A 20,434-nucleotide genomic window follows, 5' to 3' on the forward strand; every position below is an offset into this window, starting at 1 on the left:
GGGGAACTGGTATTTGTATCTGAGGAAATTTTAACACGGAATAATTCCCGAGCCCCTTCACACCCAAGATTGTCGACTGAGAAGTTCATTTAATACAGCGAACTTCAACTATTCTTGAGTAACAGGCACATTTAGTCTTCTTTCCCCCTCAACGAACCGTTCTGTCTTCCCCACATCGTTGATTGGAACCGTCCTAACTGCTGACCTTTTCAAGATGGCGTCCTTAGGGGGCCGTTTTCGGGCTCGCGCACCTCCCCAAGATGGCGGCGCCCGAGGCCTGGCGCGCCCGGAGTTGCTGGTTCTGTGAGGTAGCGGCGGCAACGACCATGGAGGCCACGTCCCGGGAGGCGGCGCCAGCGAAGAGCTCGGCCTCGGGCCCCAGCGCTCCCCCCGCCCTGTTCGAGCTGTGCGGGCGGGCGGTGAGCGCCCATATGGGGGTTCTGGAGAGCGGGGTGTGGGGTAAGTCGCGGACTGAGGGGCTACCGCAGGCAACGAGCGGAGGCGGCCCGGCGGCCGGGGGGCGCGAGGGGCGAGGCCGGAGGCCCGGGGCAAGGCCCAGCCCGGGGCGCTGGAAGTCGGCCGGCCGGATGGGAGTGTGAATTCCGTGCTGCTGCGGGCCGGGCAGGGGAGCGGCGGGGCTCCACCCGGCAGGGGGACCCGCGGCGCGGCCGGGCTGGGGGGCGCGGCCAGGAGGCCGGGTCGGGGCCGAAGCCGGCCGGCCACGGCCAACCGAGGCGGGACTGACAGGCCGGCTTGTGGGCCGCGATGACACTCGGGCCGGCCGGCGGCGGACTGTCGGGGGGTGTCGGGGGGTCGTCCGGGCGGGGAGGCCCGGCCGGGCGCCGGGTGGGGGGGGGCGGGGGCCGCGGCGGGGAGGCCGGGCCCGGGCTTCTGACGGCGTGGGGCCTCCGGCCTCTTCTGTCACGCCACGGCCCCCGCGGGCCCGCCGAGGGCTGGGGGTCGCGGGGCCAGGGAAGTGAGGGCAGGGGGTCGGGGCAGCGGCCGAAGGGCACGGGCCCCCGCGGCCTGTCCGACGGCCTAGGGCCGAAGGGAGCCCAGCGCCGCCCGGGGCCGCGGGGGCCCGCTGCGGCCGAGCGACTGACGGACGCTCGGGGCGGAGGGCGCGGAGGCCGCTCGGCTCGGCCTGCGCGGCGAGCCCGGGCCTGCGAGCCGCCGGGGAGGCCGGGCCCGCTTCCCGAGGAGGCTCGCCTGACGGCCCGGCGGGAGGCCCGGAGGCCCGCGGGCCCGGCCCGAGGGGGCGCGTCGCGCGGGGCAGGGAGCGAGGCCCGGGCGCTGGGGGCAGAGCCGGGCCGGGCCGGAGGGCGGCCGGGGCGCGGGGACGAGGGGCGGGAAGGGCGCCCCGACGGGCCGGCCGCTGGGCCTGGGAGGGCGTTCGCCGGCCGCCGGGAGAGCGGGACCTGCCGCCCGGCCGGCCCGGGAGGCCTGGCGCCGCGGTGGGGCGGATGGTCGCCGCCTGGCAGCCGAGGAGGGAAATTGGGGTCGGGGGGCCCGGGGGCGCGGGGGAGAGACGGTGCGGCCGCCGGGCCGGAGCTGATGAGCAGTGGCGGCCCGCGCGGGGCCCGCACACCGGAGCCCGGGAGCTGCCAGGCCTGAGGCCTGGATGGGCTGGGGGCCTGCAGCAGGCCTCAAGGGGAGGCCCGAGGTCAGGTCGGGGCCCGGGGCTGGCGGGGGCCCAGAGGCACCTGGGGGGCAGATGGGGAAGAAATGCAGGGCAGGGGCGGGGGGACTGGGCCCCCAGGGACGGGCCCGGAGGCTGTCGAGTGGACCAGGAGGGTCCTTGAGGTGGGGGCAGGGCCGCCCGTAGCGGGAAGTGTTGGACGTCCTTGGACCTGAGGGAGAGGCTGGTGAAGGCCTCGGCCCGCCGCAGAGGAAAGGCCCAGGCCGACCCACCGGGCTTCCTCCCGGAATGTGGAGGAAGGCAGAGAGGGCCGGCCCTGTCGGCTGGCAGGCTGAGGGGGCGAGATGTGGCTGGGAGGGAAGAGGGCTGGAAATGGAGACCGCACCCCACCCCGGCCTTGGGATCGGGAAGCCTTCAAGGTGCCAGCTAGGAGGGGCTGGAGACAGGACAGCAGGTAAGGCACTTCCTTGCAAGCCACCCCGTACGGTTCCCCGAACACCACCAGGAGTGACCCCCAGAGCACTGCCAGGTGTGGGCCAAGAACTTTTTGGGGGGGGGAATGACAGGTAAAGGAGAAGAATTTGTAGATAGTAAGGCACAAGAATCCTTGTAGACTGCGAGCCAGTTTGATTAGAAAAGGGACCAAATTGGAAAGATGGGAGGAAGAACTCCTGTAGGCCTGAGGAGAAATGGCCACCCAGAAACAGCTGAATCAACTTAGGCCTTCTGGAAGGGTAAGATGCCTGCCTGGCAGGGCTGTTCTGGAGGAAGGTCCCAGTGTGGGCAAATGGCCAGGAAAGGCTTGTTGAGAGTAATGGACTCTTGCTTTGGATGAAGAGAGGACCGATTAGAGGCAGCAGAAGGATGCAGTAAGTAAAGGTAAATAGTCTAGGTATGGTATACCTTGAATGCCAGATACGAAGTTTGTCTTTCTCTTGAGTGCAGTACAGAGCCTACATTAGAGATGGGGATAGCATTTCATTCAGCAGGTTCACCAAGTGTGTACAATTATACTATACTCTTGAATATCAAGATCCAGTTATTCTACAAGTAAAAATAAAAGATTTTGAATGGAAGATTTGAAAGATTTTCCCCAAATGCCGTGTTCTCCAACATCCCAGACTTGTTCCTGTAGAACAGAGAAGCTATTGACAAGGTAGTAATATTGGGGCCAGACAGTAGATGTGTTAAGGTCTTGGACATAGCTAACCCCGTTTTGATCCTCAGTATCCTATATGGTTCCCTGAACCAGATAAGGTCCTCAGCAGAGCCAGGAGTGGAGTAAGCCCTGAGCACTACTGAGTGCCTGCCCACTGCCCCCAGAGAATAGTAATAGACAACAGTCAGTGAATTTACTATGGCCAGTTAATGGTCTTATAGTTTGAGGGTCATACCCAATACTGCTCAGGAGCAATCAATCCCAGGTTCAATACCCCCAAAGAGGAGCTGTTCCCATTCTGGTACTCAGTTGTACCTGGGGTGTGTGGATGACCATACTGTGGTGGAATTGAATCTAGGTTTGTATGCAAAGCATAAGCTCCAGCCCACTGGATTATCTCTCTAGTCCCTGGCCAAGTATGGTCTTAGACAACAACCATGATCTTTAGTTTGCTTGCTTGTTTTGGCTTTTTGGGGTCACACCCAGAACAGTGCTTAGTAACTCCTGCTCTGCATTCAGGAATTTACTCCTGGCAGTGCACAGGTGGACCATATGGGGAATGAAACCCAGGTAGGAGAGTGGAAGACAAACGCCCTATGCACTGTGCTATCACTCCAGCCTCCTCTTTTCCTTTTTTCTGTTTTATTTTATTTTATTTTTTTGTTTTGTTTTGGCTGTGCTCAGGGCTAATTCAGGCTCTGTACTCAGGAATCACTCCTGGTGGGTGGGATTGGGAACCATATGGAATGCTAGGGATGAAGTCCAGGTTGGCTGCATGCAATGCAAACACCTTACCTACTGTACTATCTCAATCCCCACCATCTCTGTTTTAAATTTAGATTTTATTTTGGATTTTGAGTCATACCCAGCAGTGCTTAGGGCTTACTCCTGACCTGGCAGGGCTCAGTGGACTGGTGTGGGGCTGGCTGCATGCAAGGCAAGAGATTGTATTATCTTTTCAGGCTTGCCACCTCCATTTCAAAACTGGAAAACTGAGGCCTAAAGATATTTATTTCAAAAGTCAAAGTAACTTAGTGTATAAGCAGATTTTTACGCAGTTTGTTAGACAAAACCTGTTAGCCTCCTACTGTAGTGCCTCTTAGAACTAGAGAAGTAAAAAAAGCAGGGTCTTTTGTTGCAGGGAGAGGGATGTTTGAATCACTCCTGACAGTGCTGGGGGCTGCTCCTCACTCTGCTTGGGGTGGGGTTGCTCTTGATGGTGCTCGGAGGTCTTTAGCCAGTCTAAGAAAACTGGTGGCAGCTTCATATAAGGTAAGTACCTTAATCCCTGTAAGCAGTCACCTTAATCCCAAGCAAGCTTTGTTTTAAAAATACATTGAATTTAATTAATTTTGTTTTTTTTAATATACTGAATTTAGAGTACTGGTTTGGTTTGGGAGGATATGTACCCAGCAGCACTTAGGAGGTACTCTACGCCCCTTAGGGTTCCTTCTAGGGGTGCTCAGAAACTATATGGTGCCATGGATTTCCACATGCAAAGCATGCACTTCAGCCTTTTCTCTGGCTCTAAGTTTATTGGGGGAGCGTGTTCTGAGCCCACATGCCATGATGCTAAGGATCATATAGTGCTGAGGATTAAGTACAGGGTTCTAAGCATGTAAAGCATACTCTCCAGTTCTTTGAGCTATCTTCCTGGTCCTTTTTTTTTTTTTTTTAATAGGAATGTACTAATTCATGGTATAGCGGGGACTAAAAGATGAAGTTGGTGATAAATCTGGAAAAATGGTGGGCTGGATAGTATAGTGGGTAGGGTACTTGGTTTGCACGCAGCTGACCCGGTTCAATCCTGGTACCCCATGTGGTATCCCTCTATTCCTGCCAAGAGTGATCCATGAGCGCAGAACCAGGAGTAAGTCCTGAGCACAGCAGTTGTGTCCCAAATACAAAAAGTCTGGGAAAATGGGGAGGGAATTAAATAAAGGGTATGTTGTAGTTAAAAGACGAGTAGTTGATATACTGAAAATAGCATGACAAAGGTATGGAGGCTTCAATATTAGGTAAGAGAAAAAGGTAATTTAGGGGGCTTGAGAAATAGTACAGCAGGTAGGACACGTGCCTTGCACTTGGCTGACCTGGCATCTCACATGGCCCCCCAAGTCCATGAGGAGTAATTCCTGAGTGCAGAGCCAAGAGTAACCCTGTGTATTGCTGGGTGTGGACTCCCCCACCTGGAGAAAAAGGTAGTTTAGTGTGGCTGAAGTATTGGGTACAAAGCAAAGAGCTAGAGAAGGTGATAGGGCCCAGATTATAAAGGAACTCATTTAGTGCCATCTTTTTAATGCAGGATGGTTTATTATGCTTGGGCATTAGTGAACTGACTAGCTTCTAATGGTATGTATATCAGCTTGCTTTGTGGGATTATCTCACTCTTGATGCACCCTGAAATTTCAGCTGACAACTAAATGAATATAAGTAGACAAAGTTGGAATTAAGTTTAGGTTCACTTTTATAGCTTCTTTTGTTTTGTTTTTGGGTCACACCTGGTGATGCTCAGGGGTTATTCTTGACTTTGCCCTTAGAAATTATTTTTCGTGGTGTTTGGGAGACTATGTGGGACGTTGGGGGTATTGAACCTGGGATTTATTGCAAGTGCCCTGTTCAGCTCCTTCAGTTCTTTTTGTCAAGTGAAAAGTGTGTGCCCTTCATTTTTCCTTTTCATTTGGATAATAAGGCTTGAAACCCTGAGAGAGAAAAAATAAATTTTGTATTTTGGTTTTCATAGCCCTCCCAGGCCCAATACTGCAAAGCATCTTACCTCTGCTCAATATATATTACTTGGAGAGAATTGAGGAAACTGCCCTCAAGAAAGGTGAGTGTCTTTCTCTTTTTTTCTCTGTCAGTGATTATAGCCAAAGCACCATGATGTTCATCAGGTAAATATTACACCTATTACCTGTATAGAACACTTCATGCTTTTCAAAGTTTGCCCTCACAACGTTTCTTATTTGATCACTCAATGTCTTGTGAAACAAAAAGCAAATAAATAAGATACTTATTACATTAACAAAACTGAGATCACAATATAGTAGTTAGACTAGTCATAGATTTTTATGAGGGGTGCAAAGAACACAGATTTTCTGAATTTCAGTTTTTCTTTTATATTGAGCTGCCTCTCAAGTTTCTCATTGAACATATCTGTTAACAAACTAACATATACAACCTTGATGGGACCAAGAGCTGTCATAGCCACTTTTCCTATAGAAACAAATCTTTTATGCAACTAATAATCTTATGAAATAGCTTCCCCCTTCCTGGCCCCCTCCTGGCAAGCTACCTGTGGTATATTTGATATGCCAAAAGCAGTAACAAGTCTCACAATGGAGAAGTTACTGGTGCCTGCTCTAGCAAATCGATGAACAACGTTGATGACAGTGCTACAGTGCACTTCACTCATGATCATCCAGGATCATCCAAGTAAGTGTAATATTTCTCTCTACAGGCCTCTCCACTCAGGCCATCTGGCGTCGACTATGGGATGAGTTAATGAAGACAAGGCCTTCCAGTTTGGAAGTAAGTTAAGACATCAGGTAGAAGTCTGGCTCAACTTTGCAGTTTGAAAGGATAGCAAACAAGCTGGGGATTGGTAAAGTGTTAAGGATGGAATGTACTTGGGAGGACACTGATGGTTTATTACAAGTTCTTTCCCACTTGGCACTGACATGCTTATTCATGGTGTTTGCAAATGACACAAAAAGGGAAAAGGTAATGAACAGAGTAGATAGTAGAACCTGGATTCTTAGAGTTTTTGGCAGGGCTGGAATAATGGTCAAATTTAATATTTTATATATAACAATAAACCAGCTTTTCACTTTAGTCTAAATTCTAATAGCAGGACCTGACTTATCAAAATAGGTTAAGGGAGTTTAGCTAACAGTGAGCTGAAGCTATTCATAATGACAACACCTTAACTTTTGTGAACTAATATAAATGTAGGCTGCAGGATAAGGGGAGTGAGGGATCAGACTAACAGCTTGCCTTGCACGTAGCTGACCTGGATTTGATCCCCAGCACCCTATATAGTTCCCTAAGCCCCACCAGGAGTGAGTCCTAGAGCACAGAGCCAAGAGTTAAGTCCTGAGCACCCTGTGAATGGCCCAACAACCCCCCTTCCAAATAATAATTTAAAAAAAGGATAAGGAAAATGATAGTCCTACCTGGCTCTGCAGTAGTCAGGGTCCTCCTGGAATATGAAGAAAGAAGCCAGTCAGTGCCACATTGAGTCACATTTGGAAGACTGGAGACAGTTTCCTGAAGGAGAAAAGTCGGGGGAACAAACTGACATGAAGTATCTGTCACTACTTTGTGGGTTTTTTTTTGTTGTTGTTAGTGTTTATTTGGGGGTTATTCTCTGTAATGTCCAGGGAACCCCACAATGCCAGGGATCTACCCTGAGGTAATAGCATGCAAAGCATCAGCTCCAGCCCTCTGTGCCATCTTCTTGGACCCTGAATGTAAAACTTTTTAACACCGAGCTTATTGGTGTTGAAGTAAGCTAATTTCAAATATAATAAGCTTCCCATAATTAAGTGTTCAAATAGAACCTGTTTCACTACTTGATACAGGGTATTAAAGAAGAAATTTAGCATTGTAAAAGAAGTTGGGCAAGATAATTTTTTTAGGACTAAACCCTGATTCTATTATTCTCTGGTTTAGCACAAGTGCATGGAACTCAGTGAAACACCCATTTATGCAAAACTTCTTTTGTGCTTCATAATTAGGTGACAGATTGAGTTCAGTGTACACTACTAACCTTACTACCTTGAAGTTCTATATTAGATATTGAAAGTACAGACACAGTTCTTTCTTCGGTGGAGAAAGCTGCAGGCAAATATATATGATAGGATAACTTGTGTGATGGAGAGTAGCAAGGAGTTTGAGGGAGAAAGAAATTAAAAAAGGTTTCTCCTAAAAAGTATTTGAATTGGGCTCTTAGGTGCATGAGACCAAATAACTATAAGCTCATGTCAGGAACTGGAGGTTTTTCTGGTGATGCAGTAATCTTCAGTTCCATATCCTTCAGCTTTTCCATTTTTAGATCTGGATGCAACCAGTGGAGTTCAGTGTGATGACACTGATGCCCAACAAACTCCTCAGGTACTATGTTCAGGAGATAGACCCTTCGAGAAAAAGAAGAGGATGCAAGAATATTGGAAAACAGGAACAACTTCCTACAACCCTTAAAGAAACATGAGGTTTACTTTGTCCCAGTATTTTCAAAGCATTATACCCATTATAGAAATTAAGGAAAAGATTTTCCAACACCTTAAAATTCCTGGGGGAAAATGTCTGTTATTCTGTTTCCTTGTCTCAGAGTATTTTAATAACATTAAGGAGGTATCATATTTGGTGACCTAACAGTCACCATCGCAATGGTACTAACTTGGATTACCCTTTCCAAAAGGTATCTTCTGCTTCCAAAATTTTTGTGTGACAGTAACTTTCATTCACAATTCAGTACACATTATTCACATAAATTGAATGTATGCTCAGTTCTAGGCACCATATCTGGTTCTAGGGATGCAGTGGTGCACAGAATAGACATAATCTCTGGCTGCTTGCTTATAAATCAGTACTATATGAAACTAGTACCTGTATGTATAAAAATAAAGCTGTAGAGTAAAATAGATATTCTGGAGATAAAGCAATGGCAAAATGAAGAATTACTGAATGAACGGTTCTTTTTTTTTTTTTTTTGAATGAACAGTTCTTTAGCCATGTTAGCCATTTGTAAAAATGAAGTTAGAGACTCACACTATACTCTTTCTGTGTGGATTAAAGATGAAATATAAAAGATTAAAAATAAAACAACTTGAAAGAATAAAGGTGACTCATTATCAAACCTCAGGATGGAGAGTGCTAATTATTAAGTGGGCAGAATGAAAAAAATTGGATTTTGACATATAAAAATGCCAGCACTTGGGGCTGGAGTGATAGCACAGCGGGTAGGGCGTTTGCCTTGCACACGGCCGACCCGGGTTTGATCTCCAGCACCCCATATGGTCCCCTGAGCACCACCAGGAGTGGTTCCTGAGTGCAGAGCCAGGAGTAACCCCTGTGCATCACCAGGTGTGACCCAAAAAGAAAAAAAAAAGCCAGCACTATAGAGACAGGAGTAATAGCTTATCAATTAGGGTGCTTGTCTTGAACCTGCTGGACCTGTATTAGATCCCCAGTACCCAATATAGTCCCTGAGGCTACCAAGATCCCAAAGGTCAGAGCCAGGAGTAAGCCCTGAGCACCCCAATGCAAAAATCAGCATTAAAAAAAAAAAAAGCTTTAACCAAAAAGTATTTGTAAAATGAAATTGACAAAGCAAAGGGATACAGATAAAGGGTGGGTAAAGAGGTAGTACTGAAGGTAAGATACTTACCTTGCAAGCAGCCAACTCAGGCTCTGTATATATCTTGGTGCCATGTGTATGGTCCTTGAGCAAAGGGCCAGGAATAATCTCTGAGCAGTGCCAGGCATGGCCCAAATCCCCTGCCCCCCACCGCCAATGTTTTTTAAGAGGGGATCACAGTAAAAATTTGGACAAGTACAAAATACACCCAAAATTCCAGTACAGTAAAAAAGTTCAATCTCATTGATAGAAAAATAGAATTGGTGGCCAGAGCAATAGCACAATGGGTAGGGTGTTTTCCTTGCATACAGCTGATATGGATTTGATCCTTGGAACCCCATATGATCCCCAGAGCCCCACCAGAAGTGACCTTAGAGTGTAGAACCAGGAGTAAGCCCTGAGCACTGATGGGTCTGACCTATATACAACACACACACACACACACACACACACTGGAGTGATAGCACAGTGGATAGGGCATTTGCACGTGGCCGACCTGGGTTCAATTCCTCCATCCCTCTCGAAGAGCACAGCAAGCTACCGAGAGTATCCCGCTCGCACAGCAGAGCCTGGAAAGCTCCCCATGGCGTATTCAATGTGCCAAAAACAGTAACAAAACTCACAGTGGAGACATTACTGGTGCCCGCTCAAGCAAATTGATGAACAACGGGATAACAGTGCTATGAGAATGCTATATATATAGTGCATATATATATGTGAAAATTAAATTGTGACTCAATTATGGAACTGGGGAAATAGTACAGGAGATTGAACCCATCGGCCACTTGCAAGACAAGCACCTTCCACTGCACATCCCCAACATATAGTTTTTGGGTCACACCTGGCGATGCACAGGAGTTACTCCTGGCTCTGCACTCAGGAGGGACCATATGGGATGCCAGGGATCGAACCCATGATTCCTGAATGAAGACCCAGCAGTATCCTGAGTACTGCCAGGTGTGGTCCAAAAACGGGAAAAATATGTGATGAATGGGGGCAAAGCCATAGTACAAATATGCACCCAGGTTCCACCCCCCAGCATCTCATATGGTCCCCCGAGCACCTCAGTGTGCAGCCCAGAATGATGGTGGAATAAAGTGCAGTCAACTCTGCTGATGCATTCATTAATTCATGAGAAAGCCATTGTCATAGTTAACTTTACATGTTCTCTGGCTCTCACAACAATCCTGAGGTGGATTTAGTTACCTTGCTCATTTTATAGATACCTAGACAGAAAGAGATGAGGTGACTTCCCTAGTGTTTGTTCATCTAGGGCAAACCCAGGATTTCAAACCAAGTCAATCTAGATCTAGATTATATTCTTCCAGTTACTGTCATGCTGCTTTGCAGTTATGTCTCTTATGTGTACATTTCAAGTGTTCTCTCCCACTGTCTTCATTAAGCAGTAAGTCCACCCTTTAGTTAACTAAATTACGTAGTCCAATTTCTTTTGGTCAGAAACAGCCACACTATCTTGGCTCACATCTTTTGTTCTAGAATTACCTGGAACTTATTCAATACTCATCATGGACCAGCACATCATAGGGGAGAATGTTAGAGGTAGTGGTAGTGCTTGAAATATTCAGGAATACCCTCTCTGCCTCAACTTGACAGTGATTAGCGGATTTGGTTGCCAAACATTTTCTCCTCTACTAATGCCTTCAGTGCTGCTGCTGCTGATAAGCGCCTTGTTGGTGCCAGGCAGTTAGCTCAGGCATAAAGTCTTTTTTAATTCTCACCACAGGAGGCTCTCTTGGGAACAGTACATTTACCTGACAATATATAGGTCCAGCTCCAACCTTTAATGTGAATTGTTTTTGAGACCATTGCAATGTCCTTTTTCTTTTTTGCTTTTTGTGTCACACCCAGCGATGCTTGGGTTACTCCTGGCTCTGCACTCAGGAATTACTCCTGGCAGTGCTTAGAGGACCATATGGGATGCCAGGGATCGCACCCAGGTCGGCTGCTTGCAAGGCAAATGCCCTACTTGCTATACTATCGCTCCAGCCCCGAAATGTTCTTTTTTTAATCTTCACCCAGTAACTTAGTGGATTCATAATTCTTGCCTGTGTGTTATATTGGAAGATGTGTTGTTTATTTCCATGCAGACATTCTTTTTTTTTGTTTGTTTGTTTTTGTTTTTTTTTGGGTCACACCTGGCAATGCACAGGGGTTACTCCTGGCTCTGCACTCAGGAACTACTCCTGGCGGTGCTCAGGGGACCATATGGGATGCTGGAATTTGAACCCGGGTCGGCCGCGTGCAAGGCAAACGCCCTACCCGCTATGCTATCACTCCAGCCCCCATCCATGCAGACATTCTTATTGACCTTTTTTGTCTCCTTTGGTTTGGGGGCCATATGGAGCAATGCTTGGGTTACTCCTGGCTCTGACTCTGGAACTACCCCTGGAGGTGCTCAGGGGACTGTGTGGTGCTGGAGATCCAACCCAGGTTGGCCACATGCAAGGCAAATGCCATTTCTTTTGCTGTACTGGGATTGAATCTGGGGCTTCTCACATGCAAGGCAAGTGCTCTACTACTGAGCCATGTCCCTGTCCCTGTTTTACTGTGCCACACCCAATGGTGCCTAGGCTACTCTTTGGCTTTATGCTTGGGTGTCACTTCTGACAGGGTTTAGGGGACAATGCACTGCTGATCAAACCCAGGCCATACAAATTCATGTAAAGATGAACTCAGTTGAGCTGTTTGGCCCCAAAGTCATTATTATGAGGGGTGAGGGGGGAACAGTTCAAAGGGATGCTAGGGATGTCAGGGACCTCACCCAGTAATTTACAAGGCTGGTAGTCCAAAATTAAGAGCCCAAGGATACAATGCAAGGGGCCCTGCAGTACTTGGGATTGCTCAGGCCACCCCAGTGATGGTTGGAGAGCCAAATAGTAATCAATCAAATTGGTCAGCAACATGTAAATAATCCTCTATTAGCTCTCTAGGTCAATAATCATTCTCTAGAGACTGTCACTCCCTCTCGTGCCGTCTTCATCTGTTAAGAGTGCCATTAAATAGGGGTTACTTCTGGCATTGATCTCAGAATTTACTTCTGGCAGTGCTGGGAGACCATATGGGATGCCACAGATTGAATTCAGGTCAGCTGCATATAAGACAAGCACTCTACCACACGACCCCTACCACTTGTAGCATTTCAGTTACACTATCTCTCCAGTCCATGTGGGAACAGAGGGCCGGCCACATGCAGGGCAAATGCCCAACACAATGTATTGTTGCTCTGGCCCCTAATCAATCTGTTTTGCAGAATGTTACCTGGCTCAGTGAGCAGACATTGGAAGGGAGGGAAAATAAAATTATGATTCCCTGGGTTGTACTCTGTATCATGTCTGTTTGGCATGTTCTCCTTTTTCAGAGCGTGACCTGTTGGAGAGCCAAGTTTATGGAGGCCTTTTTTTCCCATGTTCTTCGTGGGACTATCGATGTGTCTTCTGACAGACGTCTGTGTGACCAGCGTTTCTCGCCTCTCCTGCATAGCTCCCGCCATGTTCGGCAGCTTACCATCTGCAACATGCTGCAGGGCGCAACTGAGCTTGTGGCTGAGCCCAACCGCAGGGTTCTGGAGACCCTGGCCAGTTCCCTGCATACCCTCAAGTTCCGTCACCTTCTGTTCTCTGATGTAGCTGCTCAGCAATCCCTTAGGCAGTTGCTTCATCAGCTTATTCACCATGGGGCTGTCAGCCAGGTGTCGCTGTACTCCTGGCCTGTGCCCGAGTCTGCCCTCTTCATCCTTATCCTCACCATGAGTGCTGGGTTCTGGCAGCCAGGCCCCGCTGGGCCACCCTGTCGCCTGTGTGGTGAGGCCTCCCGGGGCCGGGCCCCATCCCGCGATGAAGGCTCCCTCTTACTGGGCTCACGCCGACCTCGCAGGGATGCTGCTGAGCGATGTGCTGCAGCCCTCATGGCCTCCCGGCGAAAGAACGAAGCAAAGCAGACAGCCAGAGCTGTGCCTGCCACTCGGATCACACGCAGGAGCACACAGGAAAGCCTGGCAGCAGGAGGGACAGATCCAAAGCAGGAGCCGCACCCTCCAGCCACTTCCCAGGAGGCTTCTGGCAATAAGCGGCCCCCCTCTTCTCCAGCCGCCACCTCCTCTGCTGCCTCCTCTTCAACATCCGCATCCAAACGGGCTCCAGCCAGCTCAGCCCCACAGCCTAAGCCCCTAAAGCGTTTCAAGCGAGCTGCAGGGAAGAAGGGCCCTCGCAGCCGGCAGGGGTCAGGTGCAGAGTCAGAAGACCTGTATGACTTTGTTTTCATTGTGGCTGGTGAAAAGGAAGACGGGGAAGAGATGGAGATAGGGGAAGTGGCTTGTGGAGCCCTGGATGGATCTGATCCCAGTTGCCTGGGACTCCCAGCACTGGAGGCCTCCCAGCGATTCCGCAGCATTTCTACTTTGGAGCTCTTCACAGTCCCACTCTCCACAGAGGCGGCTCTTACACTGTGCCACCTGCTGAGCTCCTGGGTATCTCTGGAGAGCCTTACACTCTCCTATAATGGTGAGTGCCCTGGAGGGCAGGGTTGGGTCTACCAGCAGCAACAGCTCTGCACCCAGTCCTGCAGAGGGCCATAGCAGATCTGACTAGGAGGCCGAAGATAGGCCTTATGGCAAACAGAAAACAAAGACAGAACTAATGACCAACTGATGATAAAGACCACCGAGGTGTAATGATTTGATTTATAAGGAGGTTCCCGAGAAACAGCGAGACCAGTAAGTTGCACCCTAAGGAAGAATACATTTTAGATGTGGAAGCCAATCCAAGATTGGTATAGTGTCTCCAGGCCCAGCTAAGGGTTGACATTGCATCCTACAGTCATTCAGTGCATCAGTGCAAACATGCACATACAAGAGTTTTTGTCTTAAACAGACCAGAAATCTGTAGAGCATTCCTCAGTTCTTTTCCCATCTGGCTCTACCTAAGTAGCCAAATCCAGCAAGCTATTTGCTCAACACTGCTAAAGAAATTCACAACTATGCAGTTTAGTGCTATTTTCTTTTTAGTTTGACTTGGGGGCCATACCTGGCAGTGCTCAGGAGTTACCCATGGTTCTGCACTCAGAGATCACACCTGGCAGCGCTCGGGGGACCATATGGGATGCCAGGTCAGGTACATGCAATGCAGACTCCCTACCTGTTGTACTATCACTCTGGCCTCTATAGCTAGTACTATTTTCATAGTCATGTGAATCCTGTGGTTGCAACAAAAGCTCCCATAACCATTCCTTTCAAACCCTTCCTCACCAGATCTTATCTCTACTTCATGGAGATCATACCTGCACTTCAGCTAGTAGCCAACATATTCATTCTACCCCAATTTAGCACTTACCCTTTCTTCACTGCAGTGGAACAGATTATACATGTGCTTTGGATCTTACCTTAGGGACACTCTTCAGAGGGCTTAATTGTAAGATAACATTCATATGTCACTTAGGGACCAAATCCAGGCCTTTTGCACACAAACCATGCCCTGCAGCCCTTTGAACTATCTCCTGTTGAGTTCCTCATCTCTCTGCTGCTTAGTTTTCAGAAGTCCCCATAGCCTGTCATCCCCCAGCAACCACATGCTGCCATACCAACACAATCTTCAGTTTTGTGACTTCCCTGGCTGATGTTTGAGGGAAGGGTTCAGTACAGCAGACATCAGTTTGCTGGTTACCTGAGGAAAAAGCCAGACAATAGGTTAAGTAGATCAACAATGACTTTAGATCTGACCCAAGCTCAAGCACTGTAGCACTGTTGTCCCATTGTTCATCGACTTGCTTGAGTGGGCACCAGTAATGTCTCCATTGTGAGACTTGTTACTGTTTTTGGCATATCGAATATGCCATGGGTAGCTTGCCAGGCTCTGCCGTGCAAGCAGGATACTCTCGGTAGCTTGCCAGGTTGTCCGAGAGGGACAGAGTAATTGAACCTGGGTCGGCTGTGTGCAAGGCAAACACCCTACCCGCTGTGCTATCGCTCCAGTCCCTAAGCTCAAGATTTTAAAAAAAATGTGGGGGCCATACACCGGGTTCCTCCTGGCAGGGCTCAGGGGACCATATGGTATGCCAAGGATCAATCCTGGACGAGCCATGTGCAAGGCACAATTCCTGTTGTAGTATTGCTCCAGCCCCCGGGCTCAAGATTTGGTAGCTATCAATAGAGATATTTGCAGTTACCTGTGAACTTTGCTGACGGAAATTTCTTTCATGCTACAGGCCTGGGCTCCAACATCTTCCGCCTCCTGGACAGTCTTCGTGCCCTGTCAGGCCAACCCGGGTGCCGCCTCCGAGCCCTGCATCTCAGTGACCTGTTCTCACCACTGCCCATCCTGGAGCTGACCCGGGCCATTGTGCGAGCTCTGCCCCTACTGCGGGTTCTTTCTATTCGAGTTGACCACCCCAGCCAGAGGGATAATCCAGCTGTGCCAGGAAATATGGGCCCCCCTAGACACATAATTGGGGATGAAGAGATACCAGGTGAACGAACCACTGTGAATGTTTATCTCCATACAAATGTGTAAAGGGCAAGAAAACCTCTAATCCAGGCCTATTGCCACCCAGACCTAGTTTAGCTGTAGCCTTCATGTTCAAGCCTATCGGTTTTTGGTTTTGAGGGGCCAGGCATGGGGAGCCATGTGCTGATAACTGAACATACGATTCCAGATACAAGCACTTTTTGGCAGGGAGAGGGGGGAGGAGGGAGTGCAGTAGCAGGGCCATACCCAGCTGTGCTCAGGGGTCACTACTGACTGTTCAGGGATCACTTGTAACATGCTCTGGGGATCATACATGATGTTGGGGATTAAACCCGCATCAGCACATGCAAGGCAAGTGCCCTCTCTGCCCCTTTCTAGCTCCTTGAGCTATCTTCCCACCCAATAGCTTACCTTTATTAGATAATAGGGAATTGAGCCCACAGGTCATGGCCCCAGTGGTTTATTTTTTGAACTAGGTGTGTCACACACATACACGCCCAACCACTGGCTATATTGTTCCCTTAGTTTCTCTTATGTCACACTGCATTCTATTTAATTATGTCATGATTTCATCTTCTAGTCCCATCAAGGAAGACAAGGACTAAATCTTTTGTTTAGTGCTATTTCCTAAATGTAACACGGTACCTAGCATTTAGTAGGTACTCAAGACAAGTACGTCAGTTACTGTTTAGTGAATCCTTTAGGATAGGGTGGGATTATGAGACTGAAGTAGAGTGCTTGTTTCGGCAGCATATACTAAAATTGGAACATTACAAAGAATGAAGTAGAGATGACCAATTAAGATCTCTCCCCACCATATCCAGAAAACTGCCTGGAACAGCTGGAAATGGGATTTCCAAGAGGAGCGCAGCCAGCTCCATTGCTCTGCGCTGTACTGAAGGCCTCCGGTTCTCTGCAGCAGCTGTCCCTGGATAGTGCTACCTTTGCCTCACCCCAGGATTTTGGGCTTGTGCTGCAAACACTCAAAGGTAGGATCCAGCCAGATGGCAAAGGGTGGAGGGTAGGAGGGGACCATACATTGTTCTTGGAAGCTTAAGACATGGCTTCTGCCCCCATCCAGAGTACAACCTAGCACTGAAGAGACTCAGCTTCCATGACATGAATCTGGCTGACTGTCAGAGTGAGGTGCTCTTTTTGCTACAGAACCTGACACTTCAAGGTAAATTCTTCCTCCAGAATCCCCAGCACACTCCTGGATCCTCACGGTGGCACTGCCACTCTCACAAGGAACAAACCACAACTTGGTTTTATGGCTCAGTAGTGGGTTATATGCCTGGGTTTAATCCCTGGCACCACAAAAACACAAAATGGCTGTAGTAATCAGCATGACCACCTTCCTTCTAAAACATCCCAAATGCAATTCATCTTCTGCAAAACATGGGAAATTACTCACTTTTATACTGCCTCATCCAAAAGATGTTAACTGTCAGTGCCTGGCAGAGTGCTGTTGGGAAGCTACCCTCAGATCCCCCTTGCAGAGCGGGTGGTCAGTGGAGAAAAGGCAGGAATGGAGAGTGTCCATGCAGAGAACCACTTTACAATGAAATAGAGAGTTTCAGTCTCTGGTGTGGATCCTCATTTAGTTTCAGTCTTGCTTGGGGTCTTGGACAAATTCTCTCACACCCCTTGCTGAGGCCAGCTGAGGTAGCACCAGTCCCAAGGGAGCCATCAGATTTTATTCTAATTTCTCTTGACAGAGATTACCTTCTCCTTCTGCCGTCTGTTTGAGAAGCGCCCAGCCCAATTTCTGCCTGAGATGGTTGCTGCTATGAAGGGGAATTCCACACTGAAGGGCCTTCGGCTGCCAGGGAACCGCCTGGGTGGGGGCAGGGCCCTGGGAAAGATGGGGAAGGAGCCAGTCCTATGACCTGGCAAATGGCGGGGGTCAGGGGAGGGTGTTGGACCGATGGGGGCTGGGTTTCTCTCCAGCCAAACTGGGCAAGGGTACCCTTCGCCCCTGCTCTTGAGCGGCAGTGACAGGCACTGTTCCTCTCCTCTCAGGGAATGCTGGTCTACTGGCCCTGGCAGATGTGTTCTCAGAGGACTCATCCTCCTCACTGTGTCAGCTGGACATCAGGTACATGTGGCAGGGTAGGGGATCAGGGAATGGAGCCGCAAGGATATAAACTAGGGATTAGTTGTTCCTGGATTTCTAACCCATCTCACCCCTACCAGTTCCAACTGCATCAAGCCAGATGGACTTCTGGAATTCGCCAAGCGGCTGGAGCGTTGGGGCCGTGGAGCCTTTGGTCACCTGCGCCTCTTCCAAAATTGGCTGGACCAGGATGCAGTCACAGCCAGGGAAGCCATCCGGCGGCTCCGGGCCACATGCCACGTGGTTAGCGACTCTTGGGACTCCTCCCAGGCCTTCGCAGATTACGTCAGCACCATGTGACGGGGCCTTCCTCATAGGCCCCTGCAGAAGCTGAGCGTGGCGTGCCCAGAACTCCCGCCACCAATTCTGTCTTTCTCTTTGGCCACCTTCCCCCCCCCCCCTTTCTCCCTTCTCCCTTTCACTGAGGTCCAGGAGGCCTTGATGGGGCCCATCAACAGCATTCCCAACCTAGGCTTAGGCCATTGGGCCCCTTCCTCAGTGCCCCTGGCCAGGAGGTTACGATGCTTATTGGTCACTGAGGGAAGCCCCTGCCCCCCTGCCCCAGGATTCCTGCTTTCTTCCTCAGGCAGGTACCCAGGCTTTAGAGACATGTAGGGTGCCCACTACCAGCTCTCTCTGTCGGGCTCACCATGCTGCTCCCAGGCCTCAGTCCCTTTCATACCTTTATTCCTTTCTTTTTTTTAACCAAAAAAGTTTTTCTTATAAAATAAATTTTGGGCAAACATCATGTAGCCCTTCTTGATTTTTCTCCCAGAGAACAAAATTCAGCCCTTATTTAGGGGCAGGGAGGCCCTTTCCCCCGTTTCCTTCCTTGCGTAGCCACACCCAGCTTAGCTGGTTATCAGCGGACGCCCCGCTGCTCCTCATGGGAATGCTGGTGGAAGACGAAAGTGATGGCAGTAGAGGCGGCATCCCAGGCAGCCTGCAGGACCGCGTCCTTGAGGCCCCTCTTATCAGTGCTATGGTTCCACTGAGCCAGGTCCGAGGTACAGTCAGAACCATCAGGGGGTGGCCGAACCTGGTGGTTGTTGACACAACGACGGCAACGCAACCTGGGGTAGAAGACAAAGCAGTGGTCACTACAGGTTGCAGCCCTCCACAGAGAGCTGTCAGCAAGGGCTCTCCACTCACCTGTCATGAGTGTCACTAAGGCTCGCCTCGTCCAGGGTAAACAGTTCCTTTAGCTCGCCCAGGGAAAAGTGCCGCTCCACATCCTGTTCCTCATCCACCACACAACTGCTGAGAGCCTTCTTGTGGCTCTGACGTTGAAAGATCTTCTCCTCAATGGTTCCTGTCTGAGGGGCCCAGAGAGACGGGCTGAGATCTAATTCATCCCCACAGATGGGACAGAAACACCCAAGGGTTGAAATTATAGCTCCCCAAGGGAAGCAAAGAAAAAATAAAGAGTCCAGGAGCATTACCCCTGCTCAGTTGAACCCTTTCCCCTTGTCTCTCAGGAACACCCAGGAGAATTTCTAGCACCGGCCACACTGCTCAGGTAGCTGAGATAGCCTTCACGGATGTCCACATGAAGCCCAAGTCTCTTATTCAATAAATGTTATTTGAGTGACAGTAGAATACATGTCCTACTGTCCTACACGTAGAAGTATCCAATGTGATCCTCTATTTTTAGTCTAGAGAAGAGTGGCAGTCACACAAGTATGATTATCAGAACATGTACTGCGTAGACAGATTGGCACAAGAGAAATAACAGTAAAGAGGGCCAGAGAGAGGTACAGGAGTAAGGTGCTTGCCTTGAATGTAGCCAACCCCAGTTTAATTCCCATCAATATACAGTTACTGGAGCACCAACAAGAGTTGACTGCTGAGAAACTTGCAGTAAAGATTATCCTTAGACTCAATTTTGAAAGATGAACATAGTTTGGAAGATAAAAGGCATTCTAGCAGAGGGACTGAGTTATAAGCTTGGCCTACACAAGGACTGAGATGTGATCAGCCTGTCGGAAGCAGTGGTGGTCAAATCTGGGCCTCCTGCATGCAAAGCATGCATTGCAAGCATTCAGCGCACTGACTTCAAGTTCTCTGGACCCCAACAAAAGAAGTTGAAGATTATTAGCAAACAATGTCAGATGTTCAAACAAAAAGAGTTGACAGTCTTGTTTTGGAAATTAAGGAAAGAAACACTTCAAAGCCGTTCAGTGGCATATAATCTGATGAGCAGGTGAAAAGGCAAAAATCTGTAGACTTTATAAAAATGAAGTAGAAGAGAAAGGACAGAGGGGAGGGTAGAGAACCTGCCTTGCACAAGGCTGACTGACCCAGATGCAAGTCCAGGCAATACAGGTGGTGTCCTGAACCTGCTAGGAGTGATCAGTGAGCACAGTGCCAGCACAGTAAGACATGAACACAGCCGGAGTGTGGTACAAAAATAAAAAATACATATAACAGTGTAACAGTGGGGTTGAAAAAGTAACAATCCAAACGGCTGGAGAGCCCTTGCCTCGCAGAATCCCAAATAGACCTCCTGCATGGCCAGGAGGATTCCTGAATGCAATGTAACCCCTGAACATCACCAGGTATGGCTGCAGACACCCACCCCTCCACCTGCCCCCCCCCCAAAAAAAAAATAGAGGAAAGGACAGAGTTGGAGTAATCGTTTAATAAGGCTGGAATATATGCTTTGTATGCAGGAGCCCAG

General features: G+C 49.3%; 2 protein-coding genes across 5 annotated transcripts in view; one reads left to right on the top strand and one right to left on the bottom strand.

Annotated features, from left to right (window-relative positions):
• Window positions 1-46: 46 nt before the first annotated feature.
• Window positions 47-18,502, top strand: LRRC41 (leucine rich repeat containing 41). Of its 4 annotated transcripts, none has more exons than XM_004620530.2 (10): window positions 47-459; window positions 5,542-5,628; window positions 6,259-6,329; window positions 12,539-13,679; window positions 15,379-15,639; window positions 16,463-16,627; window positions 16,720-16,818; window positions 17,357-17,479; window positions 17,661-17,736; window positions 17,835-18,502. In XM_004620530.2, the coding sequence occupies exons 1-10, from the start codon at window positions 261-263 to the stop codon at window positions 18,052-18,054; spliced, it is 2,442 nt and encodes an 813-aa protein (XP_004620587.1). In that variant the 5' UTR covers window positions 47-260; the 3' UTR covers window positions 18,055-18,502. The 4 variants fall into 4 exon arrangements, with proteins under 4 accessions (XP_004620587.1, XP_054994048.1, XP_054994046.1 ...); XM_055138071.1 differs by lacking the exon at window positions 47-459 and adding an exon at window positions 1,744-2,093; XM_055138074.1 differs by lacking the exon at window positions 47-459 and adding an exon at window positions 2,215-4,070.
• Window positions 18,503-18,611: 109 nt separating this feature from the next.
• The window catches only part of RAD54L (RAD54 like), a 29,054-nt gene continuing 27,231 nt past the window's right edge, over window positions 18,612-20,434 (bottom strand). Inside the window, exons 17-18 of the mRNA XM_004620529.2 lie at window positions 18,907-19,070; window positions 18,612-18,827 (exon numbers count right to left, since the gene is read on the bottom strand). Coding sequence (XP_004620586.1) covers window positions 18,617-18,827; window positions 18,907-19,070 — 375 coding nt within the window. The 3' untranslated portion in view covers window positions 18,612-18,616. The remainder of the gene's footprint in view (window positions 18,828-18,906; window positions 19,071-20,434) is intronic.

This window comes from Sorex araneus, chromosome 5 (assembly GCF_027595985.1).
Source record: "Sorex araneus isolate mSorAra2 chromosome 5, mSorAra2.pri, whole genome shotgun sequence".
In the NCBI taxonomy this organism is placed as follows: Eukaryota; Metazoa; Chordata; class Mammalia; order Eulipotyphla; family Soricidae; genus Sorex; species Sorex araneus.